Genomic DNA, 23,626 nt, shown 5'->3' with positions numbered 1-23,626 from the left:
TCGGGTATTAAGGAAAATACAACAACACTCTGCGTCTGGTATTTTGGTAGTACCCGATTGGCCTACACAACCATGGTTCCCAGTGGTACAAAACATGGTGTTAGAACCATGTATTACCATCCCACATAGACCAGACTTATTGCTACATCCCGTAACAGGGGATAGCCACCCATGCCATAAATATTTGAACCTATTAATTTGTAGAGTTTAAAAACACCACTTCTACAACTGGGACTAATGGACCAAACAGCGAACATGATCTCGGCGGCCCAAAGACAATCGACTAAAAAACAGTATCTGGTCTACATCAGGAAGTGGGAAATGTACGGCCACAAAAACGACATCACCAACAGAAACATGAACATCTCGTCTGTTCTGGAATATCTGGCAGGCCTCCACTATGATGAGGGGCTCAGTTACAGTGCCATCAACAGCGCCAGAAGTGCCCTGTCGACTTACCTATGGCAAGGGACAGAGCGTTACTCTGTAGGGACTCGCCCACTGGTAACAAAGCTCATGAGGGGAATTTTTAATACTAATCCCCCAAAAACCAGGTACTCCCAAATTTGGGATGTAAGCATTGTCCTGAAGACGCTCAGAAACTGGTCTCCAGCATCAGCTCTGTCCCTACACAGACTGACTTTAAAAACAGTCATGTTAATGGCATTGATCACGGCACAGAGGGTACAGTCACTGCATAAACTTAGACTGGACAACATGACTTCCTCACCTGACAATATTACGTTCCACATCTACGAGCTAGTAAAGCAGAACAGACAGGGATCAGCAGGCCTCAACATACTATTTAGGTCATACCCTACAGATGACCGTCTCTGTATAGTTAGACACCTGTCATTATACATAGAGAAAACAAAAATCCTAAGAGGCAATGAGAAGGGACTGCTGATCAGCCACAAGCAACCTCACAAAAGAGTGACAGTCCAGACCATCGCGAGATGGCTGAAACAAGTGCTTACACAGGCTGGGGTGGATACTAACATTTTAAAATCTCATTCCACCAGGGCTGCAGCTACATCGGCAGCAATACAATTGGATGTGCCCATGGACCAAGTCCTCGAAGCAGCAGGATGGTCGGGGAAAGCACATTCCAATTATTTTACAATAAACCAGTAATGAAATCTGGAACATTTGCAGAAAAAAATTTAAGTTCTGTAAATTAATTCAAACCCATAAAAGGGTTATAATTTGTGTTAATAAATTTTATGATTTCAATGTCGAATTCATGTCCAAATTATGTTAACACTATTCCTCCTACAGTCAAGGCAGACGTGATGCATGGACTCGTTTCCACGGCATGAAATCACAGAGCTTTAAAATCTTCACGTAGTCACTCACGTGACTCCGAAGTAAAATAGTAAGATTAAACGAGAACTTACCAGTTTGAAGTTTGATCTGTATTTTATGAGGAGTTACGATGAGGGATTACGCGCCCTCCGCTCCCACCCTTGATCATATACTTAACTGGTATCTCTTCTCTAATCTTACTATGTTTAGTCATTACAGTTGTCTGTGATTTCACACCGCTGCTTTGAAGAATGACACGCATGCGTCCTGGCGGGGTTCTTCACGTAATCCCTCATCGTAACTCCTCATAAAATACAGATCAAACTTCAAACTGGTAAGTTCTCGTTTAATCTTACTATTAATGACTACAGTGGAAGGTTTATATGTGGCAGTAATTTTAAGATCCAGCTCCCTCACAGCGCCAGAGACCCAGGTTCGATCCCAGCTACGGGTGCTTGTCCGTACGAGGTTTGCACGTTCTCCCCATGACCTGCGTGGGTTTCCCCTGGTATCTCCGGTTTCCTCCCACACTCCAAAGATGCACAGGTTTGTAGGTTAATTGGCTAGACATAAAACTAAATTGCCTCTAGTGTGTGTAGGATAGTGTTAGTGTGCGGGGATCGCTGGTCGGTGCGGACTCAGAGGGCTAAAGGGCCTGTTTCTGCCCTGTATCTCTAAACTAAACACTTCCAAAACCCAGCGTTATTTAAACCCAATGCCAAACCTACACCGTGTTTTGTTTGAAGCACCAAATGACATGACAGAAAGGGATGAGCGAGTCAGCTGTTGAACAGACATTGATGGCAATTCAACACTATACGTCTGTCAGACAGGAGATGAATCCCAAACACATAATTAGGAGTGCAATAGCACGGGCAAACTTGTCCACGCCATTTTTATTCGGTATAATCTGGGTTTGGGTTTATCTTTTGGACCAGTTTGCATATATTTCACCAAATGCAGATTAAAGTCGAGGGCAATTCAACTTTTCTCAATCTGGTGCCACACTCTAGCCCGTGAGCTACTCTAGCCGAAAGCCCACGCAGGTTACAAGCTGATCTTACCTGCTTGCAGCATGGTTCAGCTCAGATTTAGCTAAAGCATGAAGTCACCCCTGAGAAGACTGTTGGCTGCACACTGAAAAGACTACACACGTAAACACAGTATTAGCAACCCACAATCATTAATTTGACATAATCTGTTCTCAATTAAACAAAAAATTCAACAATGACTTATTAATGATTAATAAATAAATCTGTTGAATGTTGGTTTAAATATGGTTTAATGAAGCTGGTATAAATATGAATATAAATATTAAATATGGCTTAGGAAAAGAACGGGTGTCAAAGGTCATGGGGAGAAGGCATGAAAATGGGAATAGGAGGCAGAGTTCAGCCATGATTGAATGGCAGAGTAGACGCGATGGGCTGAATGGCCTAATTCTACTCCTATAACTTGAGAGCTTGTGAAAGCTGTACCATCTCAAATCTGAGTAAGTAAATAAAAATGTAAAATAAGAACCCAACGTGGCTGTGACATTATGATAATGACTGAAGCAGGAGTGAAAATAGAAACACTTTCTGACTTTTACAATTACTCTAAAACTTCTAATTTCATCCAAAAACTTCATTGTCAACACTTAGCAGATTTTCATATCCAATTGCATTTATTAAAGCCATCTGAACTACGTTAATAATTTGATACCAAGATTAGAATATCTATATGCGTATTTTATAGTCATGGAGTGATACAGCATGGAAGCAGGGCCTTCGGACCAACTTGCCCACACCTGCCAACATGACCCAGCGTTAGGCCCATATCCCTCCAAACCTGTCCTTTCCATATACCTGTCTGATTATTTCTCAAACGTTGGGATAGTCCCTGCCTCAACTCCTTTAGCAGCTTGTTCCAGACCCCACCACCCTTTGTGTGAAAAAGTTACTCCTCAGATTCCTATTAAATCTTTTCCCCTTCACCCTAAACCTATGCCGTCTTGTCCTCAATTCGCCTGCTCTGGGCAAGAGACTCAGTGCATCTACCCGATCTATTCCTCCCATGATTTTATACACCTCTATAACATCCCCCCATCCTCCTGCGCTCCAAGGAATAGAGACCCAGCCTACTCAGCTCACTATAGCTCCGACCCTCTAGTCCTGGTAACATGCTCTTAAAATTATCTACAAAGTAATTGGTAATCAAAAAATTCAACCAACTTAACATTTGTCAAAACCAAATCCTAGAAAAATTCATTCAAACAGTCAAAAATCTATTGTATATTGTATAAAATATTACCCACCAAAAGCAAAACATCGAACATCAACAGGCAATAAAACTAAAATTGAAGGCAGAAACACTGAAGTATTTTTGGTTTTTAGTTTAGATCCTCGGCCTCTATAGTTGTTTGCTTTTGATGGAGGAATACCACTACAGTTTATACAGCTTTTACAAGATGGCTGTGACTTTTTTTGTGTGCCAGTCTCTCAGGTAATGGACAACCATCTCTGTTGTTTGTGCCTTTCCTTCCATTCATGGGTGGGATGCAAAACATTTCACCCTCCACTCCTGCTTCAACTTTCACACAGATATGCTGGTTTGGGATAAGCGAAGGATGCATGTAGGTGTAAATAGTAAAGAAAGGATTGGATTACACAATCCCTTTTACTTTGAGGAACTTTAAACTTTACAAAAGGATGGAATAAAAGCCTCCATTCATCGTTCCCGACAAGGTTCTAAAGTGAAGTCTGAGGATCCTAAACTAGTTGTAGAAACAAAGAACTCCAGATGCTGGTTTATACCAAAGATACACACAACATGCTGGTGTAACGCTACAGATCAGGCAACATCTCTGGATAAAAAGGATGGGTGACATTCCAGGTTGGGACCCTTGTTCAGTCTGAAGAAGGGTCCCGGCCTGAAACGTCACCCATCCTTTTTGTGCAGAGATGCTGCCTGACTCGCTGAGTTACTCCAGTACGTTGGGTCTATCTTTTGCCTAAACCTGTTGTTTATGGCATAATATAATAGAATAAAATCAAAAATCTGAGGTCTGAGGAATGATTGGAAGAGTGGTTGGAGAGCTCAAGAACCAGTGCTGGATTCCATTGCATTGCCTGACCAAAACGAGAGGGTGACGAGTATTCCATCATCAATCACCTATAACTTAGTAAGCTCAATCAATTTTTTGTAGGCATAAATCAGTACATGGACAGATTAGAGGCTGAAATCATCCTTGCTCGTTTTTCCTGATTTGATCAGTAATTTACCAGTACAGGATAATCAATGTATTTTTAAATCAAATGAGAATATAGATGGATGCATTTTAAAAGGCAATATTGCAACTAATGGATTCTGATGTCCTTCGACTGAGAGGGCAGAGCCTTGCTCATGCAAGGAGAACTCTTGAGATTACATTAGCCCGGTGCAAAATCCATTTTAGCATTTGTTTTTGTTTACCTCGTGACTTCCATTCATCTTCAAATTCTCAACAACCTATTTTTTTCTATTTTCCAAAACCATGTCATCACCATGAATAATAATTTTGCTGCCGAGCTCGTGAAACGTGTATAATTCTATTTCTGTGGGTGTTTTTATTTGCTGTGTTATTAAATGGACCAAAAAAACAAATTGTCATCAAATGTCACCAGAATATTCTGTGTCGCAAGTCATGATACAAGCTTTTTTTCTCCAGTAATAGCTGGTATTCCATTTAAACAGAGAAGAACTGAGAGTCCCTGAACCCTGGAAATGGTTTTAACCCCACAATAATGGATAGTGATTTTAATGTATATCTATTATCCAGCGGTATTGTTACACTTCAGTTCATGACTGCATATTATTTAAGTAATATTTAATTTACCTGCACAAGTCAACTTTTCCTGCCGTGCTCCATGCTGTGCGTAATTCAGACAACAGGCCTTTTAGTAATGGAAAGTGTTTTCCCTCAGGAAGTCATTCTCGGTTGCATTGTGCAATTGAGATTGGTGTCCTGAGGGAAACACTTTCCATTCCAAATTTACCTACACTAAACTGTTTTTATCCACTGTACCTGCAAATATAACAAAGTGAAAAAAATAAATGAAGTTTATCAAAAATAAATAAATCACGTTCCTAAAGCATTAGACATCAGGAAGATCTTAAGTTTAACCCACAACAGTAGCATCAACTAATCTCGGTCAAAGCAGTGGTGGGATCATTCTAATAGACCTCAACCCAATGGATTAGAGATGGGCATGAGAATAAATCGGCCAAAGATCTATGTTTGATGTTTAAGAAGGAACTGCAGATGCTGGAATATCGAAGGTAGACAAAAGTGCTGGAGAAACACAGCGGGTGCAGCAGCATCTATGGAGCGAAGGAAATAGGCAAGGTTTCGGGCCGAAACCCTAGGGTTTCGGCCCGAAACGTTGCCTATTTCCTTCGCTCCATAGATGCTGCTACACCCTCTGAGTTTCTCCAGCACTTTTGTCTACCTTCTATGTTTGATGATTGTTCATGTGTGCATAACGAATCCTTGCAAGGAATTGATGGGGCCTGCAGAAAAGTAAAATACACTGTAAAAGGAAGCATGAAATGACTTATAGTGTGTAGGAAGGTTGATACCAAAGATAGACACAAAATGCTGGAGTAACTCAGCGGGACAGGCAGCATCTCTGGAGAGAAGGAATGGGTGATGTTTCAGATCGAGACCCTTCTTCAGACTGAGAGTCCGGGGAGAGGGATAGTAGTGATATGGAAGTGTACAAAGAGCATGTAAGGTGTGAAAACGGCTAGATCAAAAATGACTTAGGAAATACAGCAGAAACAACCCATTCATCCCAACCTGGTCACAGGTACCCACTGAGTTACTCCAGCACCTTGTGGGGCTTTTTTGATGGTGTCATTTAAGTGATCATGTCTGCATGCAACAATGCAGAGAATGCGTGGAATTCTCTGCCGCAGAAGACAGTCAAGGCCAATTCATTGGATGTACAGTGCACTCCATAATGTTTGGGACAAAGACCCATACTCCACAATTCGAGATATGTAATAGAAACAGAACCTTCCAAGTAGGATTTCAAACATTGCAATGGAATGGGCAGAGTTCTTTAGCTTTGGCTCAATCTGTGAAATAAAGGGATGAGTAAGTTCCAGGGCCAACTTGATGTCTGTAAAGTGTGCTGCAAAGATGTCTAAAATGAGCTGTAAATTGAAATTCCTCATTATTCCTTGCACTGATGAAGACAAAAGATGTCGTCACTTCCTCATACAGCAGTCTATTATCACAATACATTATGCATATTGCAACGTCCAATAAATAGTTCCAATTCACATATGCCTCCACATTAGTATTTTTCAAGATTATAAACTATGCCCAAACAGCAAACCAAAGCAACTGCAGAGTGTGCTGTGAATTTACCTTTAGATTCAAAGTCTTAACGATTTGGATGAGAATATAAGTGGCATGATCAACAACTGAGCAGATGACATCAAAATTGGTGATGTGAAGAAGATTGTCCAAGGTTACTTCAGGATCTAGATCTAGCAAGGACAGTGCGCAAAGGAATGGCAGATGGAATTTATCCCGAGCAAATGTGGTGATCCATTTTGGGAAGTTAAAGCATGGGAGGACATGCACAGCGAATAGCAGAGCCTTGGTGAGTCGAACAGAGAGACCCCGAGGTACTAGTATATTGTTCCCTGAAAGTGGCAACACAGGTGGGCAGGGTGGTGAAGATGGCATATGGCAGACTTGCCTTCATGGATCGGAGCATTGAGTACAAGAATTGGGATGTCATGTTACAGCTTCACAAAGCATCAATGAGACTACACTTGAAGGGCTGTACAACATACTATTGGAAGGGTGTGATGCAGAAAAGATTTGCAAGGACATTGCTGGAACTGAAGGTCTTGAGATAATGCATTTACATCTGCCACCCTTCAGTCTGCAGGGATCTTCCATATCTATAGAATTTTGGAAGGCGACAACCAATGCATTCACTGTATCCATGGCTACCTATTTTCGTACTCTGGGATACAGATTATCAAGCCCTGGGAATATATAGGTTTCAGTCCTATTAATTTCTCCAGCACTATTTTTGTTCTGATGCTAATTTTCTATAATGCCTTCTTTTCATTAAACTGTTAGTTCCCTGGCACTTCTGGGAAGTTATTTTTTCCTCTTCCATGAAGAATAAACTAAAATATTGATTTAATAATTCTGCCATTTCTTAGTACCCCATTCTCACTTTTCTCATTATAAGGGACCTACAATTGAGTTTATCAATCTTTTTTTACATTTATACCTGTAAAAACGTTTGCAGTTCATTTTTGAAGAAGGGTTCCAACCCAAAACGTCACCTATCCATGTTCTCCAGAGATGCTGCCTGACCCACTGAGTTACTCCAGCATTTTGTGTCTTTCCTTGACAAAAACCAGCATCTGCAGTTCCTTGTTTCTTCATCTTTAAGTTTACTGTCATATTCAACTTTCACTCTTAATTATTCTCGTTGTCCTTTCTTTGCTGAATTCTAAACTGATCTCAATCCTCATGCTTGCTTTCACTGAGAACGTTCCACAATTCCTCTTTAGATCCGCAGGCACCTCGTGTGTGTTTGATTTATGCAGTTTTTTATATTTTATAGGATTAATTTACCGCATTTTTGAATTACACGCTGCTTTTCAGGAATGTAAGCCTGCATCAAACGCAAGGTGCCTGTAATAAAGTTCTTAAATTCCTTTGTTAACCATGGTTGGAGTGCTTTTCCTGTTATGCTTTTACCCCAGAAAGGAATGTCTCACCATTGCAGTTTCTGCATTGGATCCTTCAATGTAAACCACTGCCTATCCACCATGATGTCTATCAATAAATGTCAACAAACCATCCAAGCCAACTCGCATATCATACCTTTGTAATTTTGTTGTTAAAGACACCTTTCCCAAAATTAACTTGCACAACAAGAGCCATCAAATAACCCTTTGTTGCTGCACAAAGCAAGATTAAAAACTGTCTTTTGATTATCTGGGCCTTCAACACCTAGATCTAGAAATAAATTTTACATACATTCCATGAATTTGTTCTCCTTATTACTACTACTTTCACTCATCCAGTATATATGGAAAAATCCAATGAACACTGTCGTATATTGACGTATATAGATTTATGGTGGCAGAGTTGCTGCCTTACCTAAATAGCAACTTCGCTCAATGGCCACAGCTTTTCTCTTCAAATCTGTAACATTTTCGATATTTTAATCCTGTCTATCCACAGCCCCTTGAGTTTAATGTCCCCTATACAGCCCTAATTAACTAATCCCAGTTATATTTAAGACCGCATCCCAATGGACACATCGTGTTCTACCATTACTGCCAAACATCCCAAGAATTAAATCCATCCACACCCAAACTTCTTCACCATGTGCTTAACTCCCTGCATTGTTCAAACCCATATCAATTTACACGTGGGTCATGTTGCAATCTCAAGGTTATTATCTTTGAGTTATTGTATTTACTTTGATCGCTAGTTCCTCAAATTCCTCCCGCAGGGTTTCATTCCTAGTTATGTCTTTGTCAGCAGTTCCAATGAAGATCACGACACACAGAATCCCCCCCTGCCACTAATCACAAGATGTTCTTAACCTTGTTAGTGAGCAAGAAGCACTTTCAGGGCTCTCTTTTCTGACACAAAAAGAAGCTAAACATTTGGAATTCCAGACTGTACACACATATGAACAGGATGGGACACACATTAGGATATAGTGCGGTGAAATAGTTCATTTAAAATGAGGGATGAAAGGTTTTTCAGGAAAACATTGGAATAAATCTAATGTCACACGTAATGGTCTGACCAAACTATTTTTATTTGCAATTTTTTCTTCATTCTCAAGAAGTCTACCTCTAGTTGGCCTTAAAAAATTGGTAGCTCGCTTTCCTAATAAACTTAGACCTTCTGTGCTATGAAAGAACTACCAGTTTAATTGGATGGGGAGTTTCACAACTTTGAATAACAACGATGAAGGAATGGCGATAGATGTCCAAGTCTGGGTATTAAGATTTGGAAGAGCACTTTAATGTGTTCCTGCTATTTTCTCCACTATCTTTCTCCATTTGGGTGATAGAGGTCAAGAATGTGGGACGTGCATTGGAATTTGGAGGTCTTGGTCTGTAGATGGAGCATGCTGCACCTATTGTGTACCAGGGTAAAAGCTTGAATATTCAGCATGGCTGCCTTGGAGAAGCAAATCACCCGCTAAGGAACAGTTTCTTCCTCTCTGATACCAGGCTTGTAAATCTGATTTTGTGATCCTTCCACAACCTAGGGTATTAATTAAGGTGCTCGATTCACCACTATCCCGTAGAGGACATTGGGATTTGCTTAAGGAACTGATGCTCAACTGATGCAAAAATGCAGAGAAATATATTCTGCACTCTGTATCTTTCCCCATGTTCTATATATTGTTCTTGAGTTTGACTTGATTGTCTCTATGTATGATATACCTGATCAGTTTGAATAACATGCAAAACAAAACTTTTCACTGTATCTCAATGGATGTGACAATAATAAACCTAAACTTAAACGACAGGATATCCAGCCTCTATCTAATTACACAGTTACCATATTCAAGTTGCTGTCCAGTTAAGTCAATGATCATTCACAAGATGTTGATGATGAGATATATAGTGTAGTGGTAACGACACTCATGATAGGAGCAATCGTTGCCTATAGTGTCAATGCTACTTGACATTTATCAGCCCAAAACCTGCCAAATCCATTGAAATCCTTCGAAACCTTTCTTACTCGGATACCTGTCCAAATGTCTTTTTTTTTAGTTTAGAGATACAGCGCGGAAAGAGGCCCTTTGGCCCACCGAGTCCGCTCCGACCAGCGATCCCCGCATATTAACACTTGCCTAACACTTTCGTTTTTTTTAATACAAAGCCAATTAACCTATGCCTTTGGAGTGTGGGAAGAAACCGAACATTTCGGGATCGGAACTGGATCTCTGCGCATCCCTCTGCAATTGGATCCTCGACTTCCTCATCCACAGACCACAGTCTGTTCGAATTGGCAGAAATACTTCTTCCTCATTAACAATCAGTACGGGAGCGCCTCAAGGCTGCGTGCTCAGCCCCCTGCTCTACTCACTATATACTCATGAGTGTGTAGCCGGACACAGTGCGAACTCCATCTTCAAGTTCGCCGACGACACCACCGTTTTTGTTCAAATTACAGATGGTGATGAGTCAGAGAATAGAAATGAGATCAACAGATTGACCAAATGGTGCCAGCACAACAATCAGCAAAACCAATGAACTGATTGTGGATTTTGGAAGAGGAAGGAGAGGACCCACAATCCTGTTTATATCAATGGGACGATGGTGGAGAGTCAAAAACTTCAAATTCCTGGGTGTGCACATTTCCGAAGATCTTTCCTGGACCCAGCAAGCTGATGCAATTATAAATAAAGCATATAAATGCCTCTACATCCTGAGAATATTACGGAGATTCGTTATGTCAGAGAGGATTCTCTTGAACATCTACAGGTGTACAGTAGAGAGCATATTGACTGGTTGCATCATGGCCTGATTAGGCAACTTGATCACCCAGGAGTGAAAAAGACTGCAAAAAGTTGTGACCACTGCCCAGTCCATCACCGACTCTGACCTCCCCACCATCAAAAGGATTTATCGGAGGCGCTACCTCAAAATTAGTATACAAACTTAAAGCACACGGTATTGGGGGTTCAGTATTGATGTGGATAGAGAACTGGCTGGCTAACGGAATCAAAGAGTAGGAGTAAACGGGTCTTTTTCAGAATGGCAGGCAGTGACTAGTGGGGTACCACAAGGCTCAGTGCTGGGACCCCAGCTATTTACAATATATATTAATGGTTTGGACGAGGGAACTGAATGCAACATCTCCAAGTTTGCGGATGACACGAAGCTGGGGGGCAGTGTTAGCTGAGGATGCTAGGAGGCTGCAAGGTGACGGATATGCTGGGTGAGTGGGCAAATGCATGGCAGATGCAGTATAATGTGGATAAATGTGAGGTTATCCACTTTGGTGGCAAAAACAGGAATGTAGACTATTATCTAAATGGTGGCCGATTAGGAAAAGGGGAGATGCAATGAGACCTGGGTGTCATGGTACACCAGTCATTGAAAGTAGGCATGCAGGTGCAGCAGGCAGTGAAGAAAGCGAATGGTATGTTAGCATTCATAGCAAAAGGATTTGAGTATAGGAGCAAGGAGGTTCTACTGCAGTTGTACAGGGTCTTGGTGAGACCACACCTAGCGTATTGCGTACAGTTTTGGTCTCCAAATCTGAGGAAAGACATTCGTGCCATAGAGGGAGTACAGAGAAGGTTCACCAGACTGATTCCTGGGATGTCAGGACTTTCATACGAAGAAAGGCTGGATAGACTCGGCTTGTACTCGCTAGAATTTAGAAGATTGAGGGGGGGTCTTATAGAAATTTACAAAATTCTTAAGGGGTTGGACAGGCTAGATGCAGGAAGATTGTTCCCGATGTTGGGGAAGTCCAGGACAAGGGGTCACAGTTTAAGAATAAAGGGGAAATCCTTTAGGACCGAGATGAGAAAAACATTTTTCACGCAGAGAGTGGTGAATCTCTGGAACTCTCTGCCACAGAAGGTAGTTGAGGCCAGTTCATTGACTATATAAAGAGGGAGTTAGATGTGGCCCTTGTGGCTAAAGGGATCAGGGGGTATGGAGAGAAGGCAGGTACAGGATACTGAGTTGGATGATCAGCCATGATCATATTGAATGGCGGTGCAGGCTCGAAGGGCCGAATGGCCTACTCCTGCACCTATTTTCGATGTTTCTAAGTAAAAAGGCAGCCAGCATCATCAGAGACCCACACCATCCTGGTCACACACTAATTTCACCCTGCCATCAGGAAGAAGGTACAGGAGCCTGAAAACTGTAACGTCCAGGGTCAGGAACAGCTTCTTCCTCACAGCCAACTTAAATACACACTGAACTTGAATAGACTATCATTATAATTATTATTATTGCACTACTATTCACAGCGGTCACAGTGGCGCAGCGGTAGAGTTGCTGCCTTACAGCGAATTCAGCGCCGGAGACCCGGGTTCGATCCCGACTACGGGTTCTGTCTGTACGGAGTTTGTACGTTCTCCCCGTGACCTGCGTGGGTTTTATCCGAGATCTTCGGTTTCCTCCCACACTCCACAGACGTTCAAGTTTGTAGGTCAATTGGCTTGGTAAATGTAAAACTTGTCCGTAGTTGGTGCAGGGTGGTGTTAATGTGTGGGGATCGCTGGTCGGCGTGGACCCGAGGGACCGAAAGGTCTGTTTCCTCGCTGTATCTCTAAACTAAACTATTGTTTGTTTTTTGAGTGTGTGTGTGTGTGTGTGTGTGTGTGTGTGTGTGTGTGTGTGTGTGTGTGTGTGTGAGTGTGTGCGCGTGTGAGTTTGTGGGTATGTGTGTCTATACACACTGAACTTTTTTCTTCTTTCGTTTATTATATTACAGTGTATTGTGTTTACATATTCTGTTGTGCTGCAGCAAGTAAAGATTTTATTGTTCTATCTGGGACACATGACAATAAAACACTCTGAACTCTCTTGAACCCAGTTCTCTGGCGCTTCAAGCGCTGTAAGGCACAAACTCTACCGCTGCGCCACTGAGCCACATTTTTAAATGTTGCTATAGTACCAATTAAATGTTGTTATAGTACTGTACCTTTAAATGTTGTTATAGTTTCAGGAACTACATGGATAGAAAGCCATCTTCAAAAAGCTGCATTCCTTCAACATTTCTCCCCTTAGAAACATACATGTGATATGTCTCTCACAAGAATCAATTCTTTGACAGTAAACATTTGCTTTATTGAAATCTGCCAAGATGATGCTTCCAGAGCGTCCACTTTCATATTGATATGAAGCTACACGGGGAAATCAGCCGTACAGAGTTCTGGGCACGAATCATAGAGCACAGAACAGCAGAGCACAGGAACATGCCCTTCGACCTACAATGTCTGTGCCGAACGTGATGCCAATTTAAACTATTCACATCTCTGCACATGGTCCACATCTCTCCATTCCTCTCCTGACACATAAAAGTTGCCATCGCATCAGCTTCCACCACCTACCCTGACAGCATTTCCAGACACCCAAACCCTGCTGTGATTGATCATGATAAAATGCTTTCTACAGCGCATCTGTAGAAGTTGGTGAGACTTGTTGGGGACATGCCAAACTTCCTGAGCCTTCCAAGGAAGTAGAGGCGTTGCTGTGCTTTCTTGATCATTGCTTCGATGTGGCTGGTCCAGGACAAATTGCAAGTGATATTTATTCGTTGGGATTTTCTACACCTCCATTAAAGTACTCTAGACCTCCAACACTCCATAGGAAACACTCCAAGTTTGTCCAATCTCAAATGCTGTCTATTAATGGCAACATCTTGGTGAACCTCTTCTGGATCCTCTCCAAAGGCTCAACATTCTTCGTTTAATGTGGCTATCAGAACTGCACACAATACACTAAATGTGGTCCAAAGTTTTATAGAGTTGCAACAGGACCTCCTGACTTGTATGTTCAACAACCAATGGCACATGTCTTCTTTGTTACCTTATGGAGTGTTGCCACGTTCAGGGAGCCATAGACTTGCACCCCAAAATCCCTGTTGTTGCTCCTCAGGGTCATTTATTGTATACTTCCCTTTTACATTTGTCCCGCCAAAGTGCAACACCATACCCTTGTCTGCATTAAACACCATTACCATTTCTCCACCCACATTTCTAACTGATCAATATCCTGCTTGTCTTTTAACAATATGATCCACAACTCCTCCGATATTTAGTATTTATGCAAACTTACTCATAACCCCCCCCCCCCCCCCCACCGACATTTTCGACCAAATCACTTAGATGTATATCGCAACTAAGATGTCCCAGCACAAACCAATTTTGAATCTAATCTACAAAGTCTCTGAGAATCTTCTGCATCAGTCTACCATGAGGGACATTGTCAAATATTTTATCAACATCTACTGCCCTAACCTGAATTATCATCTAAACCTCGTCAAAAATTTCAGTTGCATTTGTAAGACATGATCTGCCCCACACAAAGCCAGTCTGACTTTTCCTTGAACTTTATTTCGCCTTCCATCACAGTGAGGAATGTGTAGGAGTCACTGTGGTGGATGTTCAAGTTAAATATGTTTTTGAATCTGTTGCTTTTAATTGTATGACTGACCTGGCCAGTGAAATTCCTCGTATGTTGCAAAACATACTTGGCGAATAAAATCTGATTCTGATTCTAATAAGTCCCAAAAAGCCTTTGACAAGGTCCCACCCAAAAGATTAGTGTGCAAAATTAGAGCACATGGTATTGGGGGTAGGGTATCGACATGGATAGAAAACTGGTTGGCAGACAGGAAGCAAAGAGTAGGAATTAACGGGTCCTTTTCAGAATGGCAGGCAGTGACTAGTGGGGTGCCGCAAGGCTCGGTGCTGGGACCCCAGTTATTTACAATATATATTAATGTTTTAGACGGGGGAATTACATGTGACATCTCCAAGTTTGCGGATGACACAAAGCTGGGTGGCAGTGTGGGCTGCGATGAGAATGCTATGACGCTGCAGGGTGACTTGGATAGGTTGGGCGAGTGTCAATAGACAATAGGTGCAGGAGTAGGCCATTCGGCCCTTCGAGCCAGCACCGCCATTCAATATGATCATGGCTGAGTGGACAGATGCATGGCAGATGCAGAATAATGTAGATAAATAAAAGGTTATCCACTTTGGTGGCAAGAACAGGAAGGGAGATTATTATCTGAATGGTATTAGATTAGGAAAAGCGGAGGTGCAACGAGACCTGGGTGTGCTTGTACATCAGTTACTGAAAGTAAGCATGCAGGTTCAGCAGGCAGTGAAGAAAGCAAATGGCATGTTGGCCTTTATTGCAAGAGGATTTGAGTTCAGAAGCAAGGAAGTCCCACTGCAGTTGTACAAGGCCCTGGTGAGACTGCACCTGGAGTATTGTGTGCACTTTTGTTCTCCTAATTTGAAGGACATTATTGCTATTGAGGGAGTGCAGCGTAGGTTCACCAGGTAAATTCCCGGGATGGCGGGACTGACGTATGCTGAAAGAATGGGTCGACTGGGCTTGTATTCACTGGAATATAGGATGAGAGGGAATCTTATAGAAACATATAAAATTCTTAGAGGATTGGACAGGGTAGATACAGGAGCAGGGGCCACAGTTTAAGAATAAGGGGTAGGCCATTTAGGACTGAGATGAGGAAAATAATTTTCAGCCAGAGTGCTGTGAATCTGTGGAATTCTCTGCCACGGAAGACAGTGGAGGCCAATTCACTAGATATACGTAGCTCTTAGGGCTAAAGGAATCAAGTGATGGGGAAAAAGCAGGAACGGGGTACTGATTTTACATAGAAACATAGAAAATAGGTGCAGGAGTAGGCAATTCGGCCCTTCGAGCCAGCACCACCATTCAATATGATCACGACTGATCATTCAAAATCAATACCCCGTTCCGGCTTTTTCCCCATAATCCCTTGATTCCCTTAGCCCTAAGAGCTAAATCTAACTCTCTCTTGAACACATCCAGTGAATTGGCTTCCACAGCCTTCTGTGGCAGAGAATTCCACAGATTCACAACTCTCTGGGTGGAAAGGTTTTTCCTCATCTCAGTCCTAAATGGCCTACCCCTTATTCTTAAACTGTGACCCCTGCTTCTGGACTTCCCCAACATCGGGAACATTTTTCCTGCATCTACCCTGTCCAATCCTCTAAGAATTGTATGTTTCTATAAGATCCACTCTCATCCTTCTAAATTCCAGCGAATACAAGCAAACTTAGAAATGTTACATTTAATTCCCTCGTCTAAATCATTAATATATATTGCAAACAACTGGGGTCCCAGCACTGAACTTTGCGGCACCCCACTAGTCACTGCCTGCCATTCTGAAAAGGACCCTTTAATTCCTACTCTTTGCTTCCTGTCTGCCAACCAGTTCCCTAGCCATGTCAATACCCTACCATGTACTCTAATTTCCCCCATAAAGTCCAGATACACCACATCCACTGGCTCTCCCTTATCCTTCTACTTGTTACATCCTCAAAATGTTCCAAAAGATTAGTCAAGCATGATTTCCCCATCATAAATCCATGCTGACTTTGACCGATCGCGTCACTGCTTTCCAATTGCGCTGCTGTAACATCTTTAATAATCCACTCCAGCATCTTCCTCACCACTGATGTAAGGCTAATTGGTCTATAATTCCCTGTTTTATCTCTCCCTCCTTTCTTAAAAAGTGTAGTTACATTGGCTACCTTCCAGTCTACAGGAACTTACCCAGAGTTGAGAGAACATTGAAAAATGATCACCAATGCTTCCACAATTTTTAGGGCCACCTCCTTGAGTACTCTGGAATGCAGACCAGCAGGCCCTGGGTATTTATCTGCCTTCGGTCCCAACAGTTACCCAACACCATTTTCTGTCTAATGTGGATTTCCTTCAGTTCCTCCCTTCCACTAGATCCTCGGTCCGCTAGTATTTCCGGGAGATTGTTTGTGTCTTCCTTCGTGAAGACAGAACCAAAGTACTCGTTTAACTGTTCTGCCATTTCGTTGTTTTACAATATAAAGTCACCTGTCTCTGACTAAACGCGACCTACATTTGTCTTCACTAAACATTTCCTTTTTACATACCTAAAGAAACTTTGACAGTCAGTTTTTATATTCTTCGCAAGCTTTCTTTCATGCTTTTTTCCCCTCTTAATTAACCCCTTTGCCCTCCTCTGTTGAGTTCTAAAATTCTCCCAGTCCTCTGGTTTGCTGTTTCTTCAAGCCAATTTATATGCCTCTTCATTGGCTTTAACACTATCCTTGACTTCCCTCGTCAGCCACGGTTGAGCCACCTTCCATAGACAATAGGTGCAGGAGTAGGCCATTCGGCCCTTCGAGCCAGCCATTCAATGTGATTATGGCTGATCTTCCACAATCAGTATCCCATTCCTGCCTTCTCCCCATACCCCTTGATTCCACTAGCCCTAAGAGCTCTAACTCTCTCTTGAATTCATCCAGTGAATCGGCCTCCAATGCCTTCTGAAGCAGAGAATTCCCAGTTTTATTTTTTCGCCAGGCAGGGATGAACAATTTCTGGAGTTCATCCATGCGGTCTTTAAATCTTCGGCACTGCATCTCCACTGCCAACCCTTTAAGTATAATTTGCCAGTCTATCTGAGCCAATTCCCGTCTCATACCTTCATTAGATGATCAGCTATTGAATGGCCGAATGGCCTACTCCTGCACCTATTTTTCTATGTTTTCTATGTTCTAGGTTTTCTATGTCACGCTTTTCTACACATGTACATTACCAATCCCTAAGAATCTTTTCCAATTATTTTCCTACCACTGATGTCTATGTTTAAAGAGGGCACAAAGATCAATGTCAAGGTTCCAGCAAACTTCTCTCTTGCCTCTCTCTATAATCTAGGATAAATTCCATCAGGTCCTGAGAACTTAACTACCTTAATGTTCTTCAAAAGATCCAACACCTCCTCCTTCTCCATAACATCCACTGGTTCTAGATTATCAGCAATGCCCTCTATGATCTCACCATCTTCAGTCTGAAGAAGAGTCTCGATCCGAAACGTCACCCATTCCTTCTCTCCAGAGATGCTGCCTGTCCCACTGAGTTACTCCAGCATTTTGTGTCTACTCATCATCTTCAATGTACTCATCCTTATCCTTGAGATAAATTTAGTGATTTTTTATTTCTCCCTTTGTCAGGCAAGTACAACCTCCATGAGGTAAAGAGATAGCAAATTGTACAACGCTCCAGAATCTTTATAAAAAGTTCTCATATGATTCAAAGTTTATAAAAGTCGCAAACTGTGGGAGACTTCAGGATTACTCAGACAGGATATATACATGAGTAGTGTGACCTTGATTTACATTAGATATTCTCAAAGGTAGCATGGATAGTTTATAATAAAGCAATGGGTTACCCAAGTCTTAAATGAAAGAAAATAATTGAAAAACAAAGCATTGTTTCAGAACATAGTGGCCCTTCAGACCACACGTTTGGGACAAACTTGATCCCAAGACTATCACTGCATATACAGTGCATTCAGAAAGTATTTAGACCCCTTCACTTTTTCCACATTTTGTTACGTTACAACCTTATTCTAAAATTGATCCAATTCTTTTTTTTTTTATCATCAATCTACACAATACCTCATAATATAAAAGCGAAAACAGGTGTTTAGAAATTTTTGCAAAGTAATTAAAAATAAATAACTGAAATATCACATTTACATAAGTATTCAGGCCCTTTGCTATGACACTCAAACTGAGCTTCGGTGCATCCTGTTTCCATTGATTATCCTCGAGATGTTTCTTCAACTTGATTGGGGTCCACGAGTGGTAAATAAAATTCATTGTACATGATTTGGAAAGGGACCATGTCTATATAAGGCCCAGCAGTTGACAGTGCATGTCAGAGCAAAAACCAAGCCATGAAGACGAAGGAATTGTCCGTAGACCTCCGAGACAAGATTGTGTCGAGACACAGATCTGGGGCAGGGTATAAAACAATTTCTGCAGCATGGCAGGTTCCGAAGAGCACAGTGGCCTCCGTCATTCTTAAACGGAAGAACTTTGGAACCACCAGGACTCTTCATAGAGCTGGCCGCCCGGCCAAACTGAGCAATCGTGGGAGAAGGGCCTTGGTCAGGGAGGTGACCAAGGGGGCGCTGTCCTGTGCACGGCTGCCCAGCCAGCAGCTGTCTGTCTTTTCATCTTTTTATTTTAGTTAGTTAAGTGTTTTGTTTGGAGGTCTAGACTTTTTTATGTGGGGGGTGGGGGAAGGAGGAAACTACCTTTCAGGGTCCCTACCCGGTCGGAGAGGCAGCTTTTCTACGGGCTGCAGCTTCGATCCGTCCTCGCGGCCTACCAGCGGGCATGGAGCGGAATTTCCTGTCGGGGACCGCCCAGAACCTCGGCTTCAGCGGCGGCACAGCGCTGGAGCGCTATCGCGGAGCGGGCGATGCCTTGCCCGGGTCGCCGCGCTGGAGCTCCGGTGAGCTGAAGATCGCTGAGGGAAACATCGCGGAGCTGCGGGTCTATGGAGCGACCAGCTGCGGGCGGCGGTGCTGACTTTACACCGGGAGCCTGGGATCTCTAGATGAGATCGCCAGTAGTGGAGCTCCAACCGGCGCGGCCTTGTTGGCTTCGGAAATCGCGGCCTCCAGTACGGAAGCTGCCGTTCCAGGGTTCCCAAGCCGCTGAGAGGACTCTCCCGACGCCGGAGCAACATCACCTGGCGAGAACGGCCTGGAACATCGGGCCCCCGTAGAGGCAACTGTGGAAGCCTCAATAGGCCCGACTATGGGTGAACTGGGGTTGGGGACTGGACTTTGTGCCTTCCCTCATAATGGGAACCATTGTGGGGGGATGTTCTTTATGTTTAAAACTCTTATTAATGTTATGTCTGTATTCCTTCTTTATGTGCTGCAAAATGGCAAGAAGCATTTCACTTCACTACACCTAGGTGTATGTGAATGTGACCAATAAAATACCTTTGATACCTTTGAAGAACCCGATGGTCACTCTGACAGAGCTCCAGAGTTCCTCTGTGGAGATGGGAGAACCTTCTAGAAGGACAACTATATCTGCAGCTCTCCACTAATCAGGCCTTTATGGTAGAGTGGCCAGACGGAAGCCACTCCTCAGTAAAAGGCACATGACAACCCACTTGGAGTTTGCCAAAAGGCACCTAAAGGACTCTCAGACCATGAGAAACAAGATTTTGTGGTGTGATGAAACCAAGATTGAACTCTTCGGCCTGAATGCCAAGCGTCACTTCTGGAGGAAACCAGGCACCGCTCATCACCTGGCCAATACCATACCTACGGTAAAGCATGGTGGTGGCAGCATCATGTTGTGGGGATGTTTTTCAGTGGCAGGAACTGGGAGACTAGTCAGGATTGAGGGAAAGATGAACGGAGCAAAGTACAGAGAGATCCTTGATAAAAACCTGCTCCAGAGTGTTCAGGATCTCAGATTGGGGCAGATGTTCACCTTCCAACAGGACAACGACCCTAAGCACACAGCCAAGACAAGGCAGGAGTGGCTTTGTGACAAGTCTGTGAATGTCCTTCAATGGCCTAGCCAGCCTGGACTTGAAACCGATCGAATATCTCTGAAGGGACTTGAAAATAGCTGCGCATCGATGCTCCCCATCCAACCTGACAGAGCTTGAGAGGATCTTCAGAGAAGAATGGGAGAAATTACCCAAATACAGGTGTGCCAAACTTGTAGCGTCATATCCAAGGTGCCTCAACAAAGTACTGAGTAAAGGGTAAAGGGTCTGAATACTTATGTAAGTATGATATTTCAGTTATTTATTTTGAATTACGTTGCAAAAATTACTAAACACCTGTTTTCGCTTTTGAATTATGGGGTATTGTGTATAGATTGATGATTACAAAAAATGAATGTAAACCATTTTAGAATAAGGCTGTAACATAACAAAAAGTGGAAAAAGTGAAGGGGTCTGAATACTTTCTGAATGCACTGTAACTCATATCCCTCTATTCCCTACATATCCATGCCTGTTCAAGTGTTTTAAATGCTTCAACCACCACCCAGTGCCAGCACGTTAAAGGTATTCACCACCCTCTGCCCCACATATCTCCTCTAAGCATTGCCCCTCTCACCTTAAATCTATGCCCTCCAGTATTTGATGTTTCCATCTTAGTAAAAAGATTCTGACTGTCTATCGGATCCATGCCTCAAATCTTTTGTAAAACTAATAAAACAGTAAGTTCAACCCTGGGTATGACACATCAGGAAAGTGCTAAAGACCTCAGGAAGGATGCAGCTGGAGGAATCCAAATGCAAGAGCCATAACCTTGAGAGGCTGTAAAAACAACAAGTGCTCTCACCAAGTAGAGAAAGCCAAGACTGTTGCAGCATTCCTCGTGAAATTAATAAGATTGACATGATAATTATATAATTGTTAAAATTCATCACAAAATATTCCAATACTTTTGTTGTCAAAAGAAATAAATTTAATCCTTCAAAAATTATTCAAGTAGATACACATACACTGAAAAAGCATAGTGATTACATGAAAATGATCCCAGCTTAGGATCTAAATGACTGCAGCTCTCAAACCTCAACAGTTAATAGAATATTTCAATGAGTTTGCTTTCTCAAATTACACACCCAATATTTTCATGCTTATTTGGTTCCAATCCCTTGTTTAATCCCTTGATTGAAGTATTGTCCCTGAGGCATATTGATCCAATACCAACATACCAAATAGGGACTACATTGGCCTAATTCAAGAGAGCCTACCATTCCTTCATTTACTAATGGATTAAAATTCCAGATTCCCTAATACCATGCATATCATGTGTAGGAAGGAACTGCTGATGGTTTACATCGAAGATAAACTCAAAATGCTGGAGTAACTCAGTGGAACAGGCAGCATCTCTGGAGAGAAGGAATAGGTGACGTTTCAGGTCGAGACCCTTCTTCAGTCTGAACCTTCTTGACCCGAACCGTCACCCATTCCTTCTCTCCAGAGATGCTGCCTGTTCCGCTGAGTTACTCCATTATTTTGTGTCTATCTACCATACATATGGACTATTATAGGTCAAATATGCTGCAGCCAGTCACCACCTTCCTTTGGCAAAGCTTTTCATGCAGTTTTTCTAGAATAACTCACATTTGATGAACACATAAGTGCAGGACAGGGGAGAATTAGTCAAAATAATTCACTGGCACTAACTACCTCCAGTTTAAATTCCATTTGGAATATTTTGGAGGACCAAGAAACCAAGAACCAAGAACTAGAAACATCAGCACATTGCAAAATGATTGGCTTTGTCTACAATGTGCCATCCATTGCAATCAACGAGCAGACTGAAGATTTTGAACATTTGAATTAGTTACAAGTCTCTCAACAATTCATTTTGTTTGTACAGCTTGAGCAAATGCCTTTACTGAAATGTACGGCAATTCTCCTGAACATTGCGCCATTTCTTACAAAAATATGTTACATACACACATTGGAAAAGGAATCAGTAAAGTAGGTAGGATATTGTGGGTGATATTATTGTGATAATCTGCTGACATGTTCCTGGTCAGCTCATGGGTGGCACAGTGGCAGAGTTGCTGCCTAACAATGGCAGAGTCCCAGCTTCGATTCTGAGTACGGGTGCTGTCTGTACAAAGTTTGTACGTTCTCACTGTGACCGCGTGGGTTTTCCTCTGGGTGCTCCAGTTTCCTCCCACACTCCAAACACGTACAGTTAATTGGTCTCGGTAAAAAAAAGTCAATTGTCCCTAGTGTGTAAAATAGTGCTAGTGTACAGGGTGATCACTGGCCAGTGTGGACTTGGTAGGCCGAAGGGCCTGTTTCCACGCTGTAAATTACATGACCAAGCAACACATCCTCAAAATACACTGTCATTTAAATAAAACTAAACTACTTAGCTACTCATGCAGCACCTGTGGGAATAAAAAAAACAAACCTATGGTTTCAGCTCCATCATATTTCAGATGGAAATCATCGACCAGAAGTTTTAAATGTAAATTTACAGCATCTGCTGTATTTTTTCCCTCAGCATATTATGATTGACGTTGATTTTATTGCACGGGAGTGCAAAACTACCAACTTATTGCTAGGTAAGGGAGTGAATTAATCATAGTCTAAAGAAGGATCCAACCCCAAATGTCGCCTGTCCATTTTCTTCCACAGATGCTGCCTGACCGAGTTCCTCCAGCACTTTGTTTTGCTCAAGATTCCAGCATCTGCAGTTCGTTATGTCTCCAAATAATTTGGAAATTCGGGTTTAGTTTAGTTTAGTTTAGAGATAAAGCATGGAAACAGGCCATTCGGCCCACCAAGTACATGCCAACCATCGATCACCCCTTCACACAAGTTTTATGTTATCAATGGTGCTTTATGGTTCAATGGTGCTTTGTCGCCGTGAGTGCATTGCACAGTGAAATTATTTTTGCATAGATCACACATGCACGAGTCGCTGTATTTTGGCGTCGTTTACAAAAGGGCTAAAGTCCACGCGCTCTATGTTTACTGGGGTGACTCCCGACATGGTCCCACTTGCTCATACACTTGGGATAATTTACAGAGGGTCAATTAACCTAAAAAACCAACATGTATTTGGGATGAATCCAGAATAAACTCAGGGAAAACATGCAAACATGTATAGTCTTTCTGCTGACTGGTTAGCACACAACAAAAAAGCTTGCACCATACCTCAGTACACGTGACAATAAACTAAAATACACTTAAGCCA

At 42.3% G+C, this 23,626-nt stretch overlaps 1 protein-coding gene across 9 annotated transcripts in view; it reads right to left on the bottom strand.

Annotated features, from left to right (window-relative positions):
- The window catches only part of znf423 (zinc finger protein 423), a 360,940-nt gene that overhangs the window by 334,975 nt on the left and 2,339 nt on the right, over positions 1-23,626 (bottom strand). Inside the window, exon 2 of one of the 9 annotated variants that reach the window (XM_033036375.1) lies at positions 2,370-2,451. The exons of the other annotated variants lie outside the window; for them this stretch is intronic. Within the exon in view, the coding sequence (XP_032892266.1) occupies positions 2,370-2,382 (13 nt within the window). The 5' untranslated portion in view covers positions 2,383-2,451. The remainder of the gene's footprint in view (positions 1-2,369; positions 2,452-23,626) is intronic. 9 annotated transcript variants of the gene reach the window in all.

The sequence above is a fragment of the Amblyraja radiata genome, chromosome 17, assembly GCF_010909765.2.
Source record: "Amblyraja radiata isolate CabotCenter1 chromosome 17, sAmbRad1.1.pri, whole genome shotgun sequence".
NCBI classification, from domain to species: Eukaryota; Metazoa; Chordata; class Chondrichthyes; order Rajiformes; family Rajidae; genus Amblyraja; species Amblyraja radiata.
Note: the sequence above shows the minus strand (reverse complement) of the source record. Positions and strands in the feature narration are given on the sequence as shown.